The sequence below is a fragment of the Camelina sativa genome, chromosome 7 (genome assembly GCF_000633955.1).
Source record: "Camelina sativa cultivar DH55 chromosome 7, Cs, whole genome shotgun sequence".
Taxonomy (NCBI): Eukaryota; Viridiplantae; Streptophyta; class Magnoliopsida; order Brassicales; family Brassicaceae; genus Camelina; species Camelina sativa.
This window is the reverse complement of record NC_025691.1, coordinates 19,516,831-19,539,602: the sequence shown is the minus strand read 5'-3', so window position 1 is coordinate 19,539,602 and position 22,772 is coordinate 19,516,831. Positions and strand designations below refer to the sequence as shown.

General features: G+C 38.7%; 6 protein-coding genes across 8 annotated transcripts; 3 read left to right on the top strand and 3 right to left on the bottom strand.

Annotated features, from left to right (window-relative positions):
* LOC109125471 lies at positions 1,907 to 4,750 on the top strand. The gene is made up of 9 exons (XM_019227102.1): positions 1,907 to 2,259; positions 2,366 to 2,724; positions 2,795 to 3,062; positions 3,169 to 3,279; positions 3,345 to 3,502; positions 3,638 to 3,841; positions 4,076 to 4,146; positions 4,284 to 4,373; positions 4,547 to 4,750. Exons 1-9 carry the CDS (start codon positions 1,907 to 1,909, stop codon positions 4,748 to 4,750), a joined length of 1,818 nt encoding a protein of 605 aa, XP_019082647.1.
* Positions 5,330 to 5,680, top strand: LOC104704766. Its single transcript, XM_010420798.1, has one exon. The coding sequence runs from the start codon at positions 5,330 to 5,332 to the stop codon at positions 5,678 to 5,680; it is 351 nt and encodes a 116-aa protein (XP_010419100.1).
* On the top strand, positions 14,439 to 14,697 carry LOC109125470. The gene is given in 3 exon segments (XM_019227100.1): positions 14,439 to 14,513; positions 14,515 to 14,604; positions 14,683 to 14,697. Coding segments are annotated over 3 exon segments (180 nt in total).
* Positions 15,154 to 16,790, bottom strand: LOC104701582 (methyltransferase-like protein 7A). 2 transcript variants are annotated; one of them, XM_010417294.2, is made up of 6 exons: positions 16,477 to 16,790; positions 16,155 to 16,251; positions 15,843 to 16,064; positions 15,657 to 15,753; positions 15,514 to 15,576; positions 15,154 to 15,437 (listed from the first exon to the last, which is right to left on the bottom strand). In XM_010417294.2, exons 1-6 carry the CDS (start codon positions 16,503 to 16,505, stop codon positions 15,238 to 15,240), a joined length of 708 nt encoding a protein of 235 aa, XP_010415596.1. In that variant the 5' UTR covers positions 16,506 to 16,790; the 3' UTR covers positions 15,154 to 15,237. The 2 variants fall into 2 exon arrangements, with proteins under 2 accessions (XP_010415596.1, XP_010415597.1); XM_010417295.1 differs by lacking the exon at positions 16,477 to 16,790 and adding an exon at positions 16,337 to 16,469.
* Positions 16,900 to 18,782, bottom strand: LOC104701581. 2 transcript variants are annotated; one of them, XM_010417293.2, is made up of 7 exons: positions 18,638 to 18,782; positions 18,035 to 18,138; positions 17,842 to 17,904; positions 17,710 to 17,757; positions 17,502 to 17,555; positions 17,354 to 17,414; positions 16,900 to 17,253 (listed from the first exon to the last, which is right to left on the bottom strand). In XM_010417293.2, exons 2-7 carry the CDS (start codon positions 18,134 to 18,136, stop codon positions 17,132 to 17,134), a joined length of 450 nt encoding a protein of 149 aa, XP_010415595.1. In that variant the 5' UTR covers positions 18,137 to 18,138; positions 18,638 to 18,782; the 3' UTR covers positions 16,900 to 17,131. The 2 variants fall into 2 exon arrangements, with proteins under 2 accessions (XP_010415595.1, XP_019083268.1); XM_019227723.1 differs by having other exon boundaries at positions 18,673 to 18,782.
* LOC104701580 (cytochrome P450 704B1-like) lies at positions 19,633 to 22,006 on the bottom strand. Its single transcript, XM_010417292.2, has 6 exons — positions 21,596 to 22,006; positions 21,291 to 21,506; positions 20,886 to 21,191; positions 20,412 to 20,801; positions 20,131 to 20,331; positions 19,633 to 20,049 (listed from the first exon to the last, which is right to left on the bottom strand). Exons 1-6 carry the CDS (start codon positions 21,869 to 21,871, stop codon positions 19,870 to 19,872), a joined length of 1,569 nt encoding a protein of 522 aa, XP_010415594.1. The 5' UTR covers positions 21,872 to 22,006; the 3' UTR covers positions 19,633 to 19,869.

Here is a 22,772-nt window from a genome sequence, read left to right as displayed (position 1 = left end):
CTTGGCTTAGTATGTTTTAAAATTTTATTTAATGGCTATATAATCTGTATTATATTTCAAATGTAGTATAGGTAAGAGGTCTATATCTAACACTATATGTACCCAAATTAGGCTTAATCCAGAGATTACAGAAGTTCAAAAATTTAGACAATCGTAAGTTTTCCTCTATTTTAGTTTACACACTATATTTTAATGATAGACTTTTAAAGTATAATTGGTGTTGTAGGAATACCAAGAAGAGAGCTCACACAAAAAAAATGATAGATCACAAACTTGTGTTTTCCTTTGACAATCTTATTTTCTGTTTTATTGTTAAGGACTGAAACGATCCGACCCGTTTTTTTAATAATAAATAATAGATAAATAATAATAATAATAATAATATAATAGTCTAAACTAGTGGTCTCATACCCACTAGTCACCTAACCACAATCACACAACAGCGGATAACATAACAATACCATTAAATCAGTAAATAACCAATACTCAAATAACCAGTATTAACAATTGAACCAACATTACAAACAACATGAATCAAAGAACCAGCAATCTAAACCACATTCTAATGACTCAACTCTAGCAACCTAGCAAGGCCAACGAGTATTTAATGAGTACAGCTTATCATCTCTAGACAGATAGACAGTTAGAGAGGACGATCCAGACGCTGGAAGATTTGCTGAGGATGTGTGTGTTGGATTGGGGTGGCCATTGGGTAGATCTCCTGAGCTTGGTAGAGTTTGCTTACAACAACAGCTATCAGGCGAGTATTAGGATGGCTCCTTATGAGGCTTTTTATGGGAAGCTATATCGGTTGTTGTCTGGCCTTGCTAGGTTGCTAGAGTTTAGTCATTAGAATGTGGTTTAGGTTGCAGGTTCTTTGATATATGTTGTTTGGAATGTTGGTTCAATTGTTAATACTGGTTATTAGAGTACTGGTTATTTATTGATTTAATGGTATTGTTATGTTATCCGTTGTTGTGTGATTGTGGTTAGGTGACTAGTGGATATGAGACCACTAGTTTAGAATAATATATTATCATTATTATTATTTATTATTAACAAAAAGGGTTGGGTTGTTTCAGTTTGGTATCAGAGCCCTTACGGTTCTAGGTTTGGATTCACTAGGCTTTGTGCTGTAGATGTTGGGATTGCATGCTTTAATTGATTATGTAAGTTAGTCAATTGTGTGTGGCATGGAGTCGTAGAAAATCCTCTTTGAGCCTACTTTGTGCTTCCACGGTGAGTTGTGTTCTTTGTGTAGTTAGGGTCGTTTTGTTTGCTTAGCCTTCTGTTCTTGGTGATACAGATGGTTAGAGGTGTGGGAGCTGCTGGTCGCGGGCATGGTCGTGGTTGTGGTCGTGGGCGTGACCGTGGGCGGGGATAGGTTCCAGAGGTTAGTGAGAGTGTGACCTAGAGCATGGCTAGTGAGGAGGTGGCAGAGTCGCAGGTTCATCCTAGTGTGTTTGGAGACTAAACTGGTGGTGGTATCAGCAGGGCGGATGGGCACGGTGTCGGCCACGGTGTTGTCCCGGGAGTGGGTGTTGCAGCGGAGGATGTTCTAGGTAGAGAGGATGTCTTGGCAAGCTTGCTAGCTCAGGTTTTGGCGCGGCTTCCAGCAGTGGTGCCTCCAATGGGTGTTGGGCAGGTTCTATTTGTGCCGCCAGTGGATGGTGGGCAGGTTCCAGTAGTGCCGCCAGTGGTTGGTGGGCGAGGTCCAGTGGTGCAGCCTATAGCTGGAGTGCAGACGGGTGTGCAGCCTGTAGCTGGAGTGCAGACGGGTGTGCAGCCAGGAGTCGAGGTAGTGGATGCTTAGTATGTTCAGATGCTGGTACAGCTACGACATGTGGATGCGAGATTTTTCCCAGGAGGCACAGGTTCGAGTGCAGCGGATGAATAGAGAAAGCGGATGGAGGATATTTTCCAGTCATTCCAGTGTCCCGACCACTATCGGGTATACTTGGCAGAGCACTACCTTTCAGGGGATGCGAGGGTCTGGAGGATGTCGGTGATGTCACGGAGAGTGCAGCATGCGATGACTTGGATGGACTTTGTAGGAGAGTTCAACGCTAAGTATTTTCCGCAGGAGGCACTTGATCGTATTGAAGTGCGGTTCTTGGGATTTACTCAGGGTAATCGTACCGTGAGGGAGCTGGACGCAGAGTTCAATTGGCTTGTGGGGTATGTAGCTCGGGCATTGGAGCCAGAGTCGGCTCAGGTGCAGAGGCTCTTGTTGGCTCTGCGTGATGATTTGAGGACTCGGTGCAGAGTGAGGAGCTATGCTACGAGAGCAGAGCAGGTAGAGACTGCAGCTGGGATAGAGGATGACTTGAGGTCACAGGTTGTGGTGGTCAGTCCTGCGGCGCAGCCGAAGCGGACTCAGCCGCCTTCTGCTTTTTGGAAAGGGCGGTAAGCCTCCACAGGGGCAGAAGAGGAAGTTCGATGCTATGCAGAGGTTGGGGTCTAGTGGTGCAGGATGCTTCGGGTGTGGAAGTTTGGAACACAGGGTGGCGAGTTGTCCACAGAGGGGCAACCAGCCTGCATCACCGATGACTCGAGTGTGTTACCACTGTAGAGAGGCGGGGCATCTCAGATCGTCGTTTCCTAAGCTACATCTGATGGTTGTGGCCGGTAGTGCAAACAAGAGTGCAGCAGGTGGGACAGCCAGTGTTGCCTTTGCCAGTGGCACTACGTGCGTACACGATAGTGGAGACAGGAGGAACCAGTGTTAATGCGATTACGAGTATAATTTCTAAACTTGACTTTGTGTTCTTCGTTTGTATGTGATGAATGTTAGGGTACTTAGTGCATAAAGTTTATGTAGGTACCTTATTGGTGGGAGATTTTCCATCTCATGTGTTGTTCGACTCTGGAGCTACTCATTGCTTCATTACCCCGGAGTGTGCCAAGAAGGAGAAAATTCATGGTGATACCGAAGAGCGGCTCCTGACCATTAAGGTTGCTGGAGGCGGGATTATCCAGGTCTATGGACGGGCTAGAGATGTAGATATACAGGTGGCTGGAGAGTCGATGCCGACAGATATGGTTATCAGTCCAGTGGAGCTGTATGACGTGATATTAGGCATGGATTGGTTGCACCGGAATAAAGTACATCTGGATTGCCATCGGGGTAGAGTTGTGTTTGAGAGGCGAAGAGTTGGTTTTATGTAGGAGTGAGACCGACCTCAAAGACTGTGGTTATCTCAGCTGTCCAGGCAGAGAAGATGATCAGGAAGGTTCGGGAGGCATATTTAGCTACAATATCGATGTTGGAGTCTGTAGGTCAGGTTTGTGTCAGTGATATCCCTGTGGTTCGTGAGTTTGAGAATGTTTTTCAGTCGTTGCAGGGGTTACCACCATCTCGGTCTGATCCCTTACAAGATGGCTCTAGCAGAGATGACAAAGCTGAAGAAGCAGTTAGAGGATTTGTTGGGCAAGGATTTCATTCGTCCTAGTACTTCACCGTGGGGGGCGCCGGTGTTGTTTGTTAAGAAGAAAGATGGAAGTTTGCGCTTGTGTACAGATTATCGAAGTCTGAACCGAGATATTGGGAAGAACAAGTACAATCTCTCGTGGATTGATGAGTTGTTGGATCAGTTGAGGAGTGCTACTTGGTTCTCTAAGATTTATTTGGCGTCAGGTTACCACCAGATTCTGATAGATGAGCTGGACGTCAGGAAGACAGCAATCAGGACGAGGTATGGGCACTATGAGTTTGTGGTGATGCCCTCTGGTTTGACCAATACATCAGCTGAGTTTATGAAGTTGATGAATAGCGTATTCTTGGAGTTTCTAGATGAGTTTTTCATCATCTTCATCGATGACATCCTGGTGTATTCCAAGAGTCCTGAATAGCACGAGATCCATTTGAGAGCAGTTCTGAAGAAGTTGCAGGAGCATAAGCTTTTTGCTAAGCTGAGCAAGAGAGAGATGGGTTTCTGGCAGAGAGAGATGGGTTTTTTGGGTCATGTTGTTTCTGCAGCAGGAGTTTCTGTGGATTCAGAGAAGATTCAGGCCATCAGGGATTGGCCTAGACCGCAGAATGCCACAAAGATAAGGATTTTTCTTGGGTTGGCAGGGTACTACAGGAAATTTGTGCGGAGTTTTGCGAGTATGGCACAGCCGATGACTAAGCTGACAGGAAAGGATGTTTCCTTTATATGGTCGTTGGAGTGTGAGACGGCTTTTGAGAGCCTGAAATAGATGTTGACGAGTACACCAATATTAGCTTTGTTGGAGCAGGATAAGACAGAGCGGACCTTCTAAGTAGAGTACGGTTGGCTCAGGAGAGTGATGAGGGGCTGGTGAACGTCTCTAAGGTTGAGGGTTCAGAGTATCAGGTCTCTGCTAATGGGACTATCTTGGTGCATGGTCGAGTTTGTGTGCCCAAAGATGAGGGCCTGAGGTAGGAGATTCTGAGAGAGGCTCATTCGAGCAAGTTCTCTGTTCATCCTGGAGCGACCAAGATGTATCGTGACCTCAAGCAAATTTTCTGGTCGGTATGAAAAGGGATGTCGCTAGGTGGGTTTCGAGGTGTGATACTTGCCAGCTAATGAAGGCTGAGCATCAGGTGCCGGGAGGCCTGTTACAGAGTTTACACATTCCAGAGTGGAAGTGGGACTTGATCACGATAGATTTCGTTGTTGGGTTGCCTGTGTCACGGACTATGGATGCCATCTGGGTCATTGTGGATCGTCTGACCAAGTCTGCACATTTTCTGGCCATTAAGAAGATTGATGGAGCGGCAGTCTAGGCTAAGAAGTATGTGAGGGATATTGTGAGGTTTCATGGTGTGCCTGTGAGCATAGTGTCAGACAGGGATTCCAAGTTAACTTCAGCGTTTTGGAGGGCATTTCAGGCAGAGTTGGGCACTAAGGTGCATTTGAGTACATCATACCATCCTCAGACAGATGGGCAGTCAGAGAGGACGATTTAGAATCTGGAGGATTTATTGAGAATGTGTATGCTGGATTGGGGTTGTCACTGGGCAGATCATTTGAACCTGGTAGAATTTGCTTATAACAACAGTTATCAGACGAGTATTGGTATGGCTCCTTATGAGGCGTTGTACGGGAGGCCATGTCGCATACCTTTATGTTGGACTCAGGTGGGGGAGAGGAGCATATTGGATGCGAGTTTTGTTCAGGAGACCTCGGAGAAGATTCGGGTGCTCAAGCTGAACATGAGAGAGGCTCAGGATCGGCAGAAGAGTTATGATGATCAGAGGAGAAAGGTCATTGAGTTTTAGGTGGATGACAGAGTGTACCTCAAGATGGCCATGTTGCAGGGTCCGAACAGGTCATTGTCAGAGACTAAGTTGAGTCTGAGGTACATGGGTCCTTTCACGATTCTGGAGCTGGTGGGACCGGTTGAATACAGGCTAGAGTTACCTGAGGTTATGCATGCGTTCCACAAAGTCTTCCATGTGTCGATGCTGAGGAAGTGTCTTCACAAGGATGATGAGTTGTTGGCTAAAATTGCTACAGATCTTCAGCCCAACATGACTCTTGGGGCGAGACGGGTGAGGGTACTCGAGAGGCGGATCAAGGAACTTTGGCGGAAGAAGATTACTTTGATGAGAGTCCAGTGGGACTGTGATGGTGTGTTAGAGGAGACTTGCGAGCCAGAAGCGAGGATGAAGGCAAAGTTCAAGAAGTGGTTCGAGAAGCAGGTCGAGGCTTGAGCTTGCCTAACCTTGGTCCCAGTATAGTGGTGGTTGGAACACCGTGGCTGGAGCGGACGGAGTATTACAGCCCATCTCTCTTGATACTTGTTCGCTTAGGGGTGGTTGGTTGTGCGACTAAGAACCAAGATGCGGTGGTGCTCGGGATGCGGGTCGTTGGCTCGGTGATGTTGTACTTATTTTTCATATGTATTTTCGTTGAGGTTGTAACGATTATGACATTTTAAGATTAATAAGATGAGTATTTCTTTTTTCTTTTACTAGTGTTGTCATAGAAACAAGAAATAGCTCAAGTTTCTATAATTGGAAGTTTTCATAAATAGAAAGTTTCCATAAAGAGCAGGTTTCCATAACTATAAAGTTTCTAAAAATGGAAAGTTTTGTGGAAAGTGTGGTGATCTTTATGATGATCCTACGGGATGTGTTCCTGGGTGACGGTCTTTGTGACGTTTAGTATCATGGCATGGAGTGGTCTTGGTGACACTTGTACCTTGATAGTGGTCTTAGTGACGTTTAGTACCCTGACAGTGGTCTTGGTGACGCTTGTCAGTGGTAGTATGTCTTAGTGACGTTTTGTACCTTATGATGGTCTTGGTGACAGAGTTCTTGGTGACGCCGGTCAGGGTAGTGGTCTTGGTGATGTCGAATACCTTGGTGGTGGTCTTAGTGACACCGGATACAATGGTGGCGGTCCCGGTGACGTTTCTGGCCTTAGCGATAGTCCTTTCGGACATTTTTGTGGCCTTGGTGGCAGTCCTGCGGGACGTTTGTGTGGTCTTCGTGACGTGTTTGGAGTCTTTATGACGTGTTTAGGGTCTTTGTGACGTCTCGACAGCCTTAGTGGCGAGAGTTGGCCGTAGGACATTGCGATGTCCCTGCGAGAGCCATAGAGGTAGTTCTGGTCAGCGTGGTACTCGGTCGAGCTCAGAATTATTGCTCTAAAGATATGAGATCTCAATAACTCAAAAGGGGACAGTTAGGTTCCTGTGTACCGTTATCTCGAGGGACTTTGTGGCCTGAGGGTATAATTGGTATATCGACTTCGGGTGACGATCCGAAGGCGTGCTGTAGGGTGATTACCCGAGAGAAAGATTCGACTTCCTGATACTGTAGCTGGAGGGCTGAGGCCCGATGGCGAGCCGGTAAGACTCGAAGGTCGAGACCTGAGAGCGAGGGAGATGCATGAGTTGAGAGCGTATAATGTCAAAGATGCGGGTTATTGGCCAGATGGAGTCCTCATTTTTAGTCGGAGGATGTGCGGGCCATAGTGTTGGTTGCATGGGAGATCTTTGACTGTTGGTTTGGTGCTAGATTCGAGGACGAATCTATGCTGGTGGGGGAGAATTGTAACATTTGCGAACCAAAAATTGAATTTCTGGTTGGAGTGTCGATCAACAATCCTAGTGGTGTCGGTCGACACCATTCGTGGTTGGTCAAAGAGGTTCGATTTTAATTCTCTGATTCGCGTGGTTGATTTAGGGAAGCCCTGAACTCGATTTTATAAGGGAAAACTCGACGATTTCCACTTCTTTTAGCCGTTTCTTCACATTTGAGAGAAAAAGAAGATAGAACAAAGTCTCTGTGAGAGTTCTTGAGGGTGTGGATCCAAGGCTAGGAACGTGGTGGGAAGCTTGTGGTGGTGTGGTTGCGTCGTGTGTTTGTGAGATCTCGTTGTTTTGGCTAAGGTGAGTGCATGACCATGGCTTATCTAAGCTAAGATTTATGTTTCTGTGATTTTGTGTGTTGTGTGGTTGTTTCTTTTGGTTGTTTGTGAGTTTTTCGTAGCTCCTGAGGCGTTGATTCGTTCTTGGGATCGTGTGGGACGAAAAGGAGAAGCTTTGAGGCGAGATTCAGAGTTTCTGTTCGAAGGAAATCACTACTCAACATTGGTGTCAAGGCGAGGACGACTCGGGGACTTAGCGAGCATCGGTCGACGCCATGTGGAGGTGTCGGTCGACACCGTTAGGGTTTCAGGAGTGTCAAGCGGGTGTCGGTTGACACCAGTATGTTGTCGGTCGACACCAGATGACCAGTGTTGGTCGACACCCTTCTGCAGTAACCGGTTTACGTTGTGTTGCTTTGTGCATGTTCCTGGTTTGTTTATTTGTTGTTATTTGTGGCATGAGAGATCTTATTACTTGTGTGTATAGCCCAATAGATGAAAGGATTGCCTCACTAAGTATTTCTGGTAATACACACCTTTCTTTTGTGTTGTGGCGCAGGTAAAGGTAAAGTGTGATCGTGGGATCAAGGCGATGAAGAGGAGGATGTTTTAGAGGCTCGGTTGTTTGCTATGTGTCTTTGTTAGGATGCTAGAGTGGAACTTAGTGGTCTAGAATGGATGTTAGGAATGTTGGTTTCATTATTGGTTATGTTCTGGATTATTGTTGGAATTGATGTTATGTTATTTCTTGATGGTTATTGATTATTGGAGTTGATTTGTTATTGTTATCCGTTGTTGTTGATGATTGGGGTAGGTTGCTAGTGAGTATGGGATCACTAGATATTAGGTTTTAAAAAAAAAAACGGATCTGGTCGGGTTGTTTCACAAATGGCTAATCATATTATTGAAGCAAGGATTGTAACAGGTAAAAAAAATGTTTCTTATCCCTAAGATGTTTGTGTCTTCACCGGATGCAAAGTTTCTGTTTCGTATAATGCGTCGTCAGTTTTTATTGATATTGCATTTGCAGTTAGTATTAACAAAAGCCAAGGTCATACAATGAAAACGTTGGATTGTTTCTATCCAAGTCTGTCTTTACAAATGGACAACTATATGTTGCTTTCTTTAGAATGACACGTAGGAAAGGATTAAAGATTTTGATAACAATTGACGATGGGAAATGCAAAACAAAACTTTTAACTAATGTGGTTTTCAAAGAAGTCTTTGAAAACAAATGATTTTTATTTTAACGTCTAATAGCTACTATACCATATAATTGTATACATTTGCTATTCGATTTTTCGAGTTCATTTTTTCTAAATAATATTATTCATTTTCGTATCAATATTTAAGTCTTGAGTTCAAAATAATAATGAAAATGTGAAAACATCTTGAATTTGGACTGACTATGATTTTTGAGATGTATATATTTAAAAATGTTTAAATATATATATATATTTAAGTTTTGTAATAGCACCCTAAGTTCTATATTTTCATATATACTCTTATTACTGTTAGATTGGTGTCATCGATACAGATTTTTGACTTTTATGTAAATATAGAATGTAAACTCTTTTCATGATTTACACATAATTTTAAATTTACTCACATTTTATGATAACACTTTTATTAATATATGGAAACTGAAAAAGGTTCACCAATTTATAAATGCAAATTGAAATATATGGGTCTCCAATACAAGTTATTGACAATCCAATAAAATATTATAACCTTTTTTTGTAAGGATAAAATACTATATCTTAAGATGTCATTATTAAATATTAAAAATTTCAGTTACCAAATATTAAAAATATTTTAAAAAAAAATACTATATCCTAAAGTGTCAAAACTACTTTTTAAAATTTATAAACACCGCGCATGTGCGCGGATAATACCCAGTAATACAGCTAAAACTTAAAACACATTTTAACATAATAGTTAAAACACATTTTGAAACAAATAGAAATATAAAATACAACAAGTCAACAACCATAACTCTTTGTTTTATTGCTTTATTTTTTAATTGGAAAGAAATATATCAATCAGTGCTATAGTGGTATCTACTAAATTATTAGAGCTCTGATTGGAAAAATACATGTAGCATATAACACGTTCATATCCAACCAAAACTTTGTTATTGTACTTTTTTTCTGGTCCACAAATTAATTCGAGCATGTTTTTTTCAAGACACAGTGTTGTTCCAAAATGTTCAAGACAATTTGAGAATTTCGCCGGCCAAAAAAATGAATAGAAGAAAAAAATGCAAATATACTTATACAAAATGAAAACATGAATGGAAAATAAAAGAAAAAATGAAAGAATACAGAAATAGAAAAATATTGAAATAAAGATAACCGCTCTGTGTTAATAATGAAAAAAATACACATTTTGATAATAATTAAAAATACAACAACCATAACTATTTGTTTTATTGCTTTAGTTTTTAATTCAAAAGAATATATATATCAACCAGTGCTGTAGTGGTATGTACTCAATTATTAGAGCTCTGATTGAAAAATACTTGTAGCATCCATAACACGTCCATAAAAGACCAACCAAAATTTATCATTACACCTTCTTTTTTTCTGGTCCACAAATATCATTATTAGATATTGCTGATTTTTCGCCCAAAAAAAAAGATATTCCTGATTTTTGTGGTGCATCTTTCGAGAGAAATAAGTTAAATATTGTACTGACGAGATATTTTGTCAGATCCAATAATGTACCTAACGCTACATGACGAGTCTAACACATTTCACATGTGACATCTCTTACGTACGAGTACGATGTCTCTTATGGGCTCGGGCTTACAGTTGTTTATTATAGGATATACGGAAGACTCTTATGGCCCAAAATTATTAGTTACTACAATGTATGTTCTCTGTTGTATGTTTTATGCCTTGAAGTTTGGACATATTGTACATTGCAAATTCGCAATGGGTTTGTATTTGTTGTACATTAGCATTAGCATTAGCATTCAGTTACAACAGCAATCACAACATTCAAAAGTTTTCGTTGTCAGCTAGTCCGTATGAGGTGTTGTTATCCAGGGGAAGCATAGAGAGTCTATCAACTCCACCACTAAAACCAGCTTCAAAGATGCACTCTCTAGTGTTTCTTGTTAAATAGCATCCATCTGCTGCAACGGATCCAGCAGTATCTGCAAACGTCAAACGCCTTAACAACAATCCATCTACAACAATTGAATGTGAATTCATGTTTTTTTTCCATGGAAAATTTCCTCCAATGTGGAATAAATTACACAGTCCCTATATATTACTAGAGAAGTATTCTCTAAAAAAACTGACGTGTCATCATCAGATACTCGAGACACTATTTTTTAAGTTGTTCTCAAATTTTTCATAATATTTGCATTTACATATACCATAGTATGTTTTCAAAAAAAATAACACCCAAAACCATTTTTATATTAAATAACTGACTTAATTGTATTCCTTAATTACATTTTCATAAAATCTTTAAAATGACTTTTAAGAACTCTTGGATTATAAGGTGTGATAATAATTCATAAGGGTTAAATCTTAATTATTATACAAAAATTTTACATATTCAAATAAAACTAAAAAATATATACTACACAAAAAAACTTTAGATTCTAATACTATTTTTACCGATAAATATAATAGATTTTGTAAACATAAGTTACAGTAAAAAATTATTTAATAATTACTTTACTCTCAACAATAGTGTAGGTTATTATCTATTGTATGTGTATATTAAGATACAAATGAGAAAAGAAATTAGATTAGAGTACAAACAATATCTATATATAATAGCAAACTCATTTTTGGGAGTCACTTTTAATTTAAAGAATGAAATTGTTTTTATTGTCTTATCTAACGGTTTAGATTTATTATTGTTCCCAAAAATTGTAAGGTTTTTTTATTCCAACAATTGTGTTTCTACCTTGTACTCCCATCTTTAGATGCTCACACCTATTCTTTTTCATAGCTTTTTGTTCATACCTCTTTGTTTCACACCTCTTTGTTTATATATATAAACTTTTATGGACCTTCAAAACAAATGTTTTTGTTTGTTTTGAGTATTATTTCAAATTGTCGAACTAAAAAAAAAATCAAAGAATAGTTTTCTTAACGTTGATTCATTCATCTTCGTTAAAATTTGGAGTGTTATACATGTCCTCATAAAGATAAAGGTATTGTGTCAATGGCTCAAAGATCTGATATGTACGCTTTCTGCAATAAGAGTTTCACAGTGAACGTTCCGCAAAGTTTCTTTCCAGAAGAGAAAAAGATTGTTTTGAACGAATTCGAAAGCGTTCTAAGAAAAGGGTTCGAGGTGAAAATGATAATCGATGAGATAAGTTGTCAAGAATGTTCGTCAGCTGGTGGGATTTGTGGGTTCAACAGTAACTACACAGGTTTGCTGCAAGACAACCTCAACCTCACCCTCAGGAGGAGTCAATTGCTTACCAAAGTGTCAACCTAGTGGTAAGTTTCTCATACATATATCTATTTTTGTTATTAAGTGTATTCCAAGGCAAAAAAAAAAAAATAGAGTTTACAATGAAGATTTGCCTCTTTCTGTATTCTCAGTTGAAGAGCTTTATAGTCTCTATAGTACAAAATTTATCAATTTCGTTGGTTCCAGGAATTCATGCAAAGGGAGCCAAACTTGAGAGGAGCACCAGGGGTGATTCCACCACAGCAGGATGCACCAGGGCATGATGCACCAGAGAGGGTAGTCTCACCTCAGCATCAGCCACCACCTCCACCCCCGCCGGTCCAGGTGCAGGGTCTGTCATACTGGGAGGCTATGAGAAATTTGAAGGACATGGGCATGGAAACTTTTGGTGGAAAGTCCAATCCTATTGATGATGATCACTGGAGGAAGAGATTGGAGAGGAATTTGGATAATGCTAGGTGTCCACATGAGTACCGCAGGGACTTGGCGGTACAGTATCTGAAGGATGAGGCATTGGTATGGTGGGAAAAGGTGGTAGAACAGACACAAGGACGGTATGAGCTGACTTGGGAGGATTTTAGGACCGAATTCTCCAGAAAGTATTTTCCCAGAAAGGCTATGGATCATATGGAGAATGATTTTCTGGAGCTTCGTCAAGGCTCCACGACGGTGCGGGACTATGATAAGGAGTTTGATCGACTAAGCAGGTTTGCTGGTAGATTCATGAATGAGGATGAGTTGATTCGCAGGTTTCTGAGGGGTTTGAGGATTGAGCTCAAGAATCGATGTGAGATGTACGACTATTGCCGTAAGATTGAACTAGTGACAAAAGCTGCTAATTTGGAGATCGGGTTGGAAAAGGAGATGAATCAAAACAAAGAAGCACATGCAAAAGCTACAAAGGGGACAAGCTCTAATAAGAGGACTTGGCATAACCAAATTGATGGACCAATGCAGGATCAAGGACAAGCGTGTGGTACTTGTGGAAAGTCACACCGTGGAATTTGTTGGATAACTTTAGGAGGTTGCATGAAGTGTGGTGAATTGGGGCATAAAAGGGAGAACTGTCCAAAAGGTGTTGATCATTGCCATAAGTGTGGGCGACTCGGCCACTATGCCAGGGATTGCAGAGTGAAACAATATAACAGAGATGAAGATTAATTGCCACCATCACCAAAAAGATTAACCTTGGGAAAACGGCTAAATTGATGTAGGATTGGATTTATGTTTGGAATTTGTTTTTTTTTTTTTTTTACTTTTATTAGATTTTGGGATTTCGATTTATGTTTTATTCAGTTATTGCAACACCACTTGTTATTCGATTCTTTAAAGGACAATTGAAACGTTTTAAGAGTTATGTTAAGAATGCCATAAGCTCATTAAGGATGAAAACATAGTTGACATGCAAACCTGATTTCGAGGACAAATTCCATTTAAGTGGGGAAGAATTGTAACATCTTCAAACTCTATATGTATGAACCACTTGAATTGCAGCCCATTAACGGCCCAATTTGAAAAAAAATATTGAAACGACAAGAGTTTGGTCGTTGAGTGAGGTCGTATATATGTATAAGCGTAATCATCTCCCTCTTCGTTTGGACAAGAGTAAAACCTAGTCTTTTTTTATTTTATTTTTTTATTTTTATTTTTTTACTTTTAAGTAAAACCTAGTCTAAGCCGCCAATAGAGAGAGAGAGAGGGGAAGAAGAAGAATTGTTGAGAAGCAAAGGCATCTACCACCACCGTAGCTACACTGTTAGTCACCGTCACACACCGGAGATACCAAAGATTGTCACCGCACTCAGCCTTTGCCGCCGTGTGAAACATCTTCACCGGAGAGATCTGTGTTGCCGAGTCCTCCACTTCGCCGTTCAGTTCGTCAAGTCCAGCCGTCGAGGAAAGTTGCAGAAAGAGGTAACAACGAAGCTCTACGTCTCGTGTTGTTGTTGTTGTTATGGTTGTGTTGTTCGTTCATAACTAAACCGGGTGATTTAAGTTCAGAACCGAAGCTTGATTATCGAACGTGCATGAGTCGAGTTGTGGTGTCATGCATGGTTACGTACGTTGACGGTGACGATGGTTAATTAAATATTGGTGGATCGTGTATTATGGCTGGTTTAGGAGTTGGTATTAAATCGGGAGCATGTGATCGTGGACTAAATTACGGTGTTATGAATTATTAGATTGTTGGTTTGATTTAATTATTAAACTACATCTAATTAATTTATTTGGGAAACACCAGCACAATTAAATCGGGTTGATAATTAGATTAAATCATAGATTATTATTGGAATATAATCTTTGATGTTTAATCTAACCATTGCAGATTAAGGTCGTTGTTGGATTGGATTCTGTCATTGCTGGCTTCTACTTGAGAATCAACCAAATTGGTAAGGTGAGGGCGGGATTTGCGGAAATACATTGGTTACTTTCTAAGCATAATTTCATGAATTGCTTGTATAGGTTTGGAAACTATGTGATTGGTTATGTCTATTGTTTGATATTGTGTGTTATGATGTGATGATTAGATCTATGATAATAGAAGTTTGATGACATGGTACAATGATATGATGCATGATGATTGATGATATGAGATGATACGAGATTATGTACTAGGACACGAACATGAGATTTGTTTCGTGTCTCGTGATGGGAAAACCTAAGATTGGTTTTGTGCGTGGTGATTGTACGAACATGAGATTTGTTTCATGTCGTGTGATTGGACGAACATGAGATTTGTTTTGTGCCGTGTGATTGGACGAGCCTGAGATTGGTTTCGTGCCATGCTAAGCTGATGAGATTTCAGTTTAGCGTTGTTTGTTGATGAATGCACATAAATTATTGACTATGATGATATGAGAAATATGGTTTAAATATTATTGGTATGTACTAGGTTGAGATTATGTGAAACCGTTATGCTTGCTAGATGTATATCAAAAAAATGGAGTCTGATTCTATGCTATACAATTATTTTTGAATGTGAGTAGTTTGTCGTCATTGTATTTTAGTGGGCAGTGTTGACCCCCTCACTGAGTAATTAATTACTTTCTATTTATTTTTCTCACGTTAGTTGTGTTCGTTATTTGAATTTTAGAGATTGCGGTTTTGAGCCAAACCAAAAAGTCAACACATTGACCAGACCGTAAGAGCATACTTATTGCACATACCACCACTTGGGGTGTCAAAGAAAAATAATTAATAATATTTTAATTGAATTAAATTATTTTATTATTTTTTAATTTATACAACCAATCATATGAAAACATGTGGCAGATTCAGTGTCTATAAGAATCTGGGCAGAGACACTAGTGTCTCTCCTCTCCACCTTTTTGTCATTTTTTTATTTTATTTTTTGTTCCCATCCTTGGTCAAGAGTATGTGCAATAATCTTGCTCTAAGGGGAGTCTGGGTGTTACAATTTTAGCGTAATTGAATTAAGTTGATAGTTTTAGTTGTAAGCTAGTCCATAGATATGAGGTCTCGTTATCCAGGGGAAGCTACACATAGAGTAAGTCTCTATTTCAACTCCGCCACTAAAACCAGCTTTCAAGATACATTCTCTGGTGTTTCTTGTCAAGTGACATCCATCTGCAAGTCTCTGTTGCAAAGGATCCAGCAGTTTCTGCAACCGCCTGAACATCGATCCATCTGCAACAACCAATTAAAATTCAACATGTACCTTTAGAAAGAATAAGAGTTGTCTCTTTCTCACACATTTATGTACCTTTTGCTGCAACATGTTCTAAGAATATGAAAACCCCTCCTGGTCTCAGCACCCGTTTGATTTCTGAAAATTACCATATAGAACTTCTGAAAAAGGGTTAATTTTTTTACGCAATGAGGTTTTAGTAGGAAGAAAGAATTTACCTTTGAGTGTTTGAGTGACATCAGAGACAGAACATAGAACTAGTGTTGCAACAACTGCATCAACTGAGTTATCTTTTAATGGTATAGCTTCTCCTACCTAATGACAGACAAGATCAAAACATCAGGGAAGAGTGAAAAAACAAAACCGGAAATGTAGGATGCAAACGGATCGGTACCAAAACTTACTCCTTGCTTGAATCTAAAGCTTTTATGTTTGAAGCCTGCTTTAGAAGCGGATTTGCGTGCGTACTTCTTCATTTTGGGATTTGGATCCAACCCATAAAGAGTTAGGTTAGCATTACTAGCAGCATAGTATCTTATATTAGGACCTGAGCCAATACCAATCTCCAACACCTTTTCAGCTTTCTCACTCAGTTTATCAAATACCTTCACCTTGCAATCCTCAATCTTACCAAAAAAGAAACAGAGCAAATCAAAACTGGAAGACTGAGGAATAAGTCAAATGAAACGATGCAATTTGAGCTCATAAGCACAAACCTCATCCCAATAAGACTGCATCAATAAGTTAAGAAACCACGAGTAGAGCCTCCTAATATACCACCGGATTCTGCGAATGATGTGCTCCTCGAACATCCTGATGTACATAATAACAGTCACACACCAAACTGTTAAGTTTTTCTATGTGGACTTATCTCAAAATCTAAACATTATCAACTTACAGAACTCACAACGATCCATGACTCAACTTCCAGGACGCGATCAAATCAAAAGAACACAATCATTGCAGATATATCATGACATACACAACTGCTGGCCTATGCTAAATGCATCTGGGAACAAAACAGATTTGGTTCTTTACCTTCGAACGCCAAGCATTGTGAAGATCATGCGAGAAAAAACGGTGTAGTATCCCGTAGGAGGAGGAGTAGCAACCTCAAGGAAGGTAAGTGATCAGGGTCTTAGATCGTACATGGTCTCATAAAACTCCAATTTAATGGTGGGAACAAAGCTACTTACTTTGGAAAGGTCAAGTCAAGAAGGAAACAACAACGAAAAGAGGACTAGTAGGTGAAAAGAGAGAATAAAAACAAAAACCAAGGCGGCAAGTTGACGCTACTGGTTAAGAAAGTGTTGGAGTTGACTTTCCCAATTCCGACATTATGAAGCCTTTGTTTGAGTAAGACGTTACAAGCTTTTGTCATAACTCACAAGGACTTTCATGTCACATCAGCAATTATAGGTTGGTTGTTCAGATGAGTATATAACTTGGTTTAGGTAAATGAATTATTAAAGAAGGCTTTGATGGATCATTAAAGCAAAACATGTGCAATCGTCCAATATAACGTTCAGAGCCACGAGGTTCGTGTGTGATACAGATTTGCTATCCCAAGTATGATAAGGTAAGAGACTTTGATATTACAACCGTTGCAAAGCAAACCTGGTCGCTTATTCTTCTGTAAATTGACATGTGATGTTTGTTTGTTTGCTCCTCAAGAGATCTATATGTTTGTTGTTCACGATTTTAGGCTGTCTTTCGCGTCACCATCGCTGCCTCCATCGTCCTTTAAATTGGTGTTGTCAACAGCTGATGCTCCGGCTTGGTCATCGGGAGATTCGTTGTTGTCAGTCTCAGAGTCTGATTTTCACATGAGGTGCAAAAGTTGCGTTGAATGACTTGAGTGATATTTCAATGAGATCAAGAAAACAAGGCTATGGATTCATATCTAATAAGTCACCTTCAGTATCGCCAGAAGAATAAGCCATTCGTCTCGCTCTTGGTTGCTGATGCGGAGTTGGCTGTTGCGTGAACAGATGTTAGTGTCAAAAGAGAAAAACAAGGAAACAAAATGGAAAAAAAGAAAGGAGGAGGAGTTTTCACTTTACCTGCAGTTTCGGGCGGAGGGCTTCCAAAGGTCCTTTCGGCTTTTGTCCTTTTTGCTGTTTAAAATGTCAAATTCATGGAATAAGCTTTTGTTGGCTTTACTTAAAAGAGCTGTTTGTAAATTACACAACACATAGAAAGACAGTAACAGGAAGTAAAGAAGAGACTTAAGGATAGTTAAAACAAAAGTTGGTATGCAAAGAATCACACCTTGCCTAAAGCCCAATCAGCCGAGTCAAAAAACGCGCGTTCGTGGTCCTTGAATGGAAACATGAACACATCTTAATTAGCTTCTCAAACAGTATACAAATAATTTTGTAACAATGGTAAAAGTAAGCTAACCTTGGATATCAACGGAATCTTCTTTGGCAACAATCCTCCATACTTCTTCTTGATAGCATTTTCCTACAGGAACACAAACAATGAGCCAATAACCAAAAGAGTACAAGATCGTAACTATGTTCCCTCAACCTAAACTCTTCAAACTTCAAAGTGCTGATTCCAACAGTAAAAGAAACAATTCAAAAGTACCAACCTCAGACTCAGATGATGGCTGTTTAGGAGTCTCCACCTCATCTGAAACCTTGTTGTCAGTGGGAGCATCATCAATAATCTCCTTCCCCTTGACGTCTTCCATAACTGATAATTTAACAAAAGTTAGTATTCTTTCAAGTTCTTCAATCTTTATACTACGATGATTTAACAAAAGTATGGTTTCAAGTTCAATCTTATACAATAACACTTGTGATTGTTCTTCTAATGCATAGAAACCCTTATTCTCAGTCTGATTCCTTCCTACTCTGTACATTTTTAATCCAAAGGAACTAAGAAGAACTAGAGAACATTCAAGTCCAGAACAAAAACTACACATCGTTCGTTTTCATTTCACTAAACAAAAATTGAAAAAGTTCAAATCCGTAGTCGCACTTCCCGCGAATTCAAATATAATCAAAACAGTAGTATCAAGATCTAGGTATAAACTCTAAAATCACCATTAGAAATCGCCATTAAAAAAAATAATCATTCAAGCAATAGTTTCAATCTTACTCGAATATGAATATGATCAAACAGGAAAGATCATTAACAAGAAGAAAAATCGGAAACAGATTTTTTAAGCAGATGTATTACTATTAATTACCTCAAGTGAAGAATGAAGATATGGCCGGCGGTTACCGTATGATGAAGATTCCGGCGACGAACCGGGTCAGCAGATCGGATCTGGTTATTTTAGTTACTTTTTTAATTTTTTTTTTTCCAGAGCTGCACGTTTCACGATGACGATGTTCGATGCCTCAACTTAACGCAGCAAAATATTCGAATAAAAAAAAAAAAAAAAAGAGAGATTTTGGGCCTCTGTGGGCCGAATATTCCAATACAAAAAGATTCCCTAGCCCTTCTCCTAGTCCTCGCCATCCTCGAATCTTTTTGACCGAAGATTATTTAGGGGCTGTGTGTATTCAATTATATGATGTGAGTTTTAAACTTTAAAATGAACTTTTATATAATTTTGAGGATTTTAAGTGTATTTTAAAAAAATTGTTATGATTAATATTGTAAATATTTTTAAAAAAAAATTAACAAACAAAATTCACTAAAATCTTTTCAAGTCATTAAAATTTCAATCTTTTAAATGATTCAGTAACATAGAATTTTGATATGGTGTATTTACCAATTAATATCCTAAATTCCTAATACAGTAGTGATCTTTTTTTTTTTTTGAATTTCATAGTAGTGATCTTATCATTCTAGCATTTTCTTATAACCAACAACAAAAAAAATACACACATTATACTTTTTTTTTTTTTGAACAAACACACATTATACTTAATCTAAGCTTAAGTATAACTCAATTACTCAAACACAACGTAACCAACAACTAACAATATTAAACAAGTTCAAAAGAAAGCGAAGCAGGAAATAAAGACGAATTCTTGGGCAATTTAAAGAAGTTAATGATAAAGAGATGGCTTATGGAGCTTAAAATCAACTTCGAACTAGTGTAATCCCTAGGCCATAAGCTAGACTAAATATTTACTAATCAATCAATCATCAACAATGTCCAAAGACAATTGAAAGATCAATAAACATTAATTATAAATCTATTTAGCCACTAATCACTCTAGTCAACAATTAATTTCCAAAAGTAGGGTAAGATCGGATACTATTGTGTTTGAAAGCATATTAACGATGAAGGAACAAAAAAAAAGTGTAGTAGATCCGTAAAATATTACGGATGTCGATTTGAGAATTGTCCCTTTGTCATGATGGCTAGAATAACTGAGTAGTTTGAGAACAAAATAGTTATAATGTCTCTTCTTGCATCATTTTCACATGGATTTTGACTTGTATTAATTGTTTATATATTATTGTCTATGAACGTCTGGTTACAGTAACCTTCAAACCATCCGCCATGGATAAGATCGTCATCATCCTATACTTGACTGGATGATTTGGCACCAAATGGAACTTGTAGAATCTGCAAAGAATCGCCATTGCCATCTTCATTTGAAGATAAGCTGAATCCTTTCCCAAACAGATCCTTGGTCCTGCCTACATTATATATTCACACAATAACTCATTTTTCCATATGTTACAAAATATATCATTAATGTGTTTTGATTAGAATTATACCTGAAAAGCTGTGAACTTGAATGGGGATGCGTTCTGAAAGATTCCATCTTTAAGCCATCGTTCCGGTTTAAACGATGCTGCATCTGATCCCCAATTGTATTCCATACGACCCATTGAGTAAGGTACGTATGTAACCATCCCTCCAGCTTTTACTTTTGTTCCATTTGGTAACATATCATCTTCTAATACTCCTTTAGGGTCCTACAATACTTTTAAAGATCGTATATATATGTATATTTTTGACTGTTGTAGGATCAAAATTTTTATATGGTGAAGTTTACCTGAGGCACTGCAGGGTAGAGACGAAGTGTTTCAGTTAGCACAGCATGCAAGTAGTGAAGTTTTCCTAAGGAATCATAGTTCAGTAGTCCTGCGAATTGCGTTACCCTCTCGTTGAAGGAATCGAAATCCTCTGTTTCGTAATGACGCGATGGTGTGTTAGTAGTCTCTTCTTCTCTTTCTCTTTCGAGTTCTTGTAGCTCTGAGTAGAGCTTCTCAGCAACATGTTCATTCATCATTATCATGTATATAGCCCAAGTGAGAGTTGTTGCTGTTGTATCTCTTCCAGCTATTACAAAGTTGAGGACAATATCTCTTAGGCTTTTCTCAGTTTCTTTGCTATCTGGATCGTCACTTATCTCAATGAACCTCGAGAGTATATCATGCTTGATCTGATTACATGCATAGGATTTTGAGAAAAATGAATGTTACTACTTTGTGACAAGTTCATATTTTGAGTTGTAACAATGTTTTACCTTGTTGTTGTTGTTGTTGGCAGGAGATTTTTGTGCCTCTAATAGCTCTGCTTTCCTCCTCCTTATGACTGAATAGGTGAAATCATTGACCACTTTTATGCTTTTACCAAGCAATGCCTCAGAGCCTATGTTAAGAAACTTTTTCAACTTCCAAAGGGGATCTATGAAACGAAGTGTTACGATAATGTTTGCGGTATCGAAAGCCATAGCAAACCGATTCTCTGGTAACTCTGGAGCTAATGTCCCAATCTCCACACCAAATCCCACTTTACATATGGAGTCTAGAGTCATTCTCATCAACAATTCCTAAAGCCAAAATATCAGAAAAAAAGAGGATAATTAACAATGTAACATGTTCTGTTTACTAAGATTACTAAAGATTTGATTGGATTGATGGATTCTTACTTGCATATCTACTTGTTGGTCTTTGAAAGATGCTTGGGAAAGGATATTGAATAGCTTGAGACTATACTCTTTAAACACTACAGTACTGAAATCTCTTAGATTCTTGGAAGCGAATTCGAAACTCGCGGTTTTCCTCTGTTTCCTCCAAAGCTCTCCATCTGAATTGAAGATACCATCTCCCAAAAGAACTTCCATATATGAATGGTAAGTCTCTCCCTTATCACACAACAAAACATTAATGAAAGATACAGCACAAATATACCATTATATTGATACAAAAAGAGTTATGTTTTTTTTGTTTTCACCTTTGGGTAATTGGAGAAATTGGTTTTGAGGACGTATTCGACATTGATGGGATCTGCTATGTATGTATAGGTGGTGAATGGCATAGGAACCACAACTGTTCTTGAGTTGTAAAGATACTCAACGAGCCAATCATGCATTCGATCAAAATTGGTTAACTGTTCGATCGCTGCTCCAACCAAAGGCCAAGTCTTTGGGCCACTCTTGTTCCTTTGTCCCCATCTGTGCAAGAAGATCCATGATGTCACCATGCAAGCTACAACCAAACACATCGACATTTTTAATTTTACTTCTTTGAATCTGAAAAATTAAGTTCTAAGAAAAATTCATTTATGGAGTTTATTATATCTCTATCTGGTTTTGTTTCTTGATCAGCCAAAGCATATGAGCAATCTACTACTCAACTAACAGTCTTTTTCTTTTTATGCCTTCTTTGACTTCATTTCTTTGGTGTGTTCTTTGTATAAGAACTAGCTAGTCTGGTCTCTTGGTTTCTGTAAACCATGTTTGGTTCACTTAAACCGGTCAAGATTGAAACCAACCAGCAAAAAAGGACCCACATCTAATTAATCTTTAATTTTGATGCAAGTTCCTATCCATTATGTTTGAGACATGCGCAGACTGAATCAAAACTGAGGTTTTAAAAGTACGATGATGACATATATAACATTCGTTATCTAACAAAACGACAACGATAAGTACCCAAAGTGCATTGTATCTGGCGTTGATTCCTCCACACGTCATCGACTTTATCATTCCAAGTTAACGTAATCTTAGTCTCTCATTTCATCATTTTAATAACAACATTTAATAGTACCAAAGTCTTTTGTTTATAGTATTTTCTACATATAAAACAAGAATCTTTTGTTCATTATTAGTTAGTAAATTCATGCTGAAACAGTGTTTTAATTAAACATGGTTTGTATTTCACATTCATATATATGATAAGGAAAAATATATAAAATCGCATTAGGGTCTTTTAGTTATATTTTACAATTTTTCTTGTGTACCCAAAACTAACAAAATATCTACCAAAGTAACATTCAAAGCACATATTCTTTTTAAACTAAAACCCACAATGACTAAAACTTAAACATAGCTTGACGATGATGATTCAAGATCTCGTCTTGGTTAAACTGTAGATCCCCGAACCAACCAGACTCCGAATCAGGTTGATGA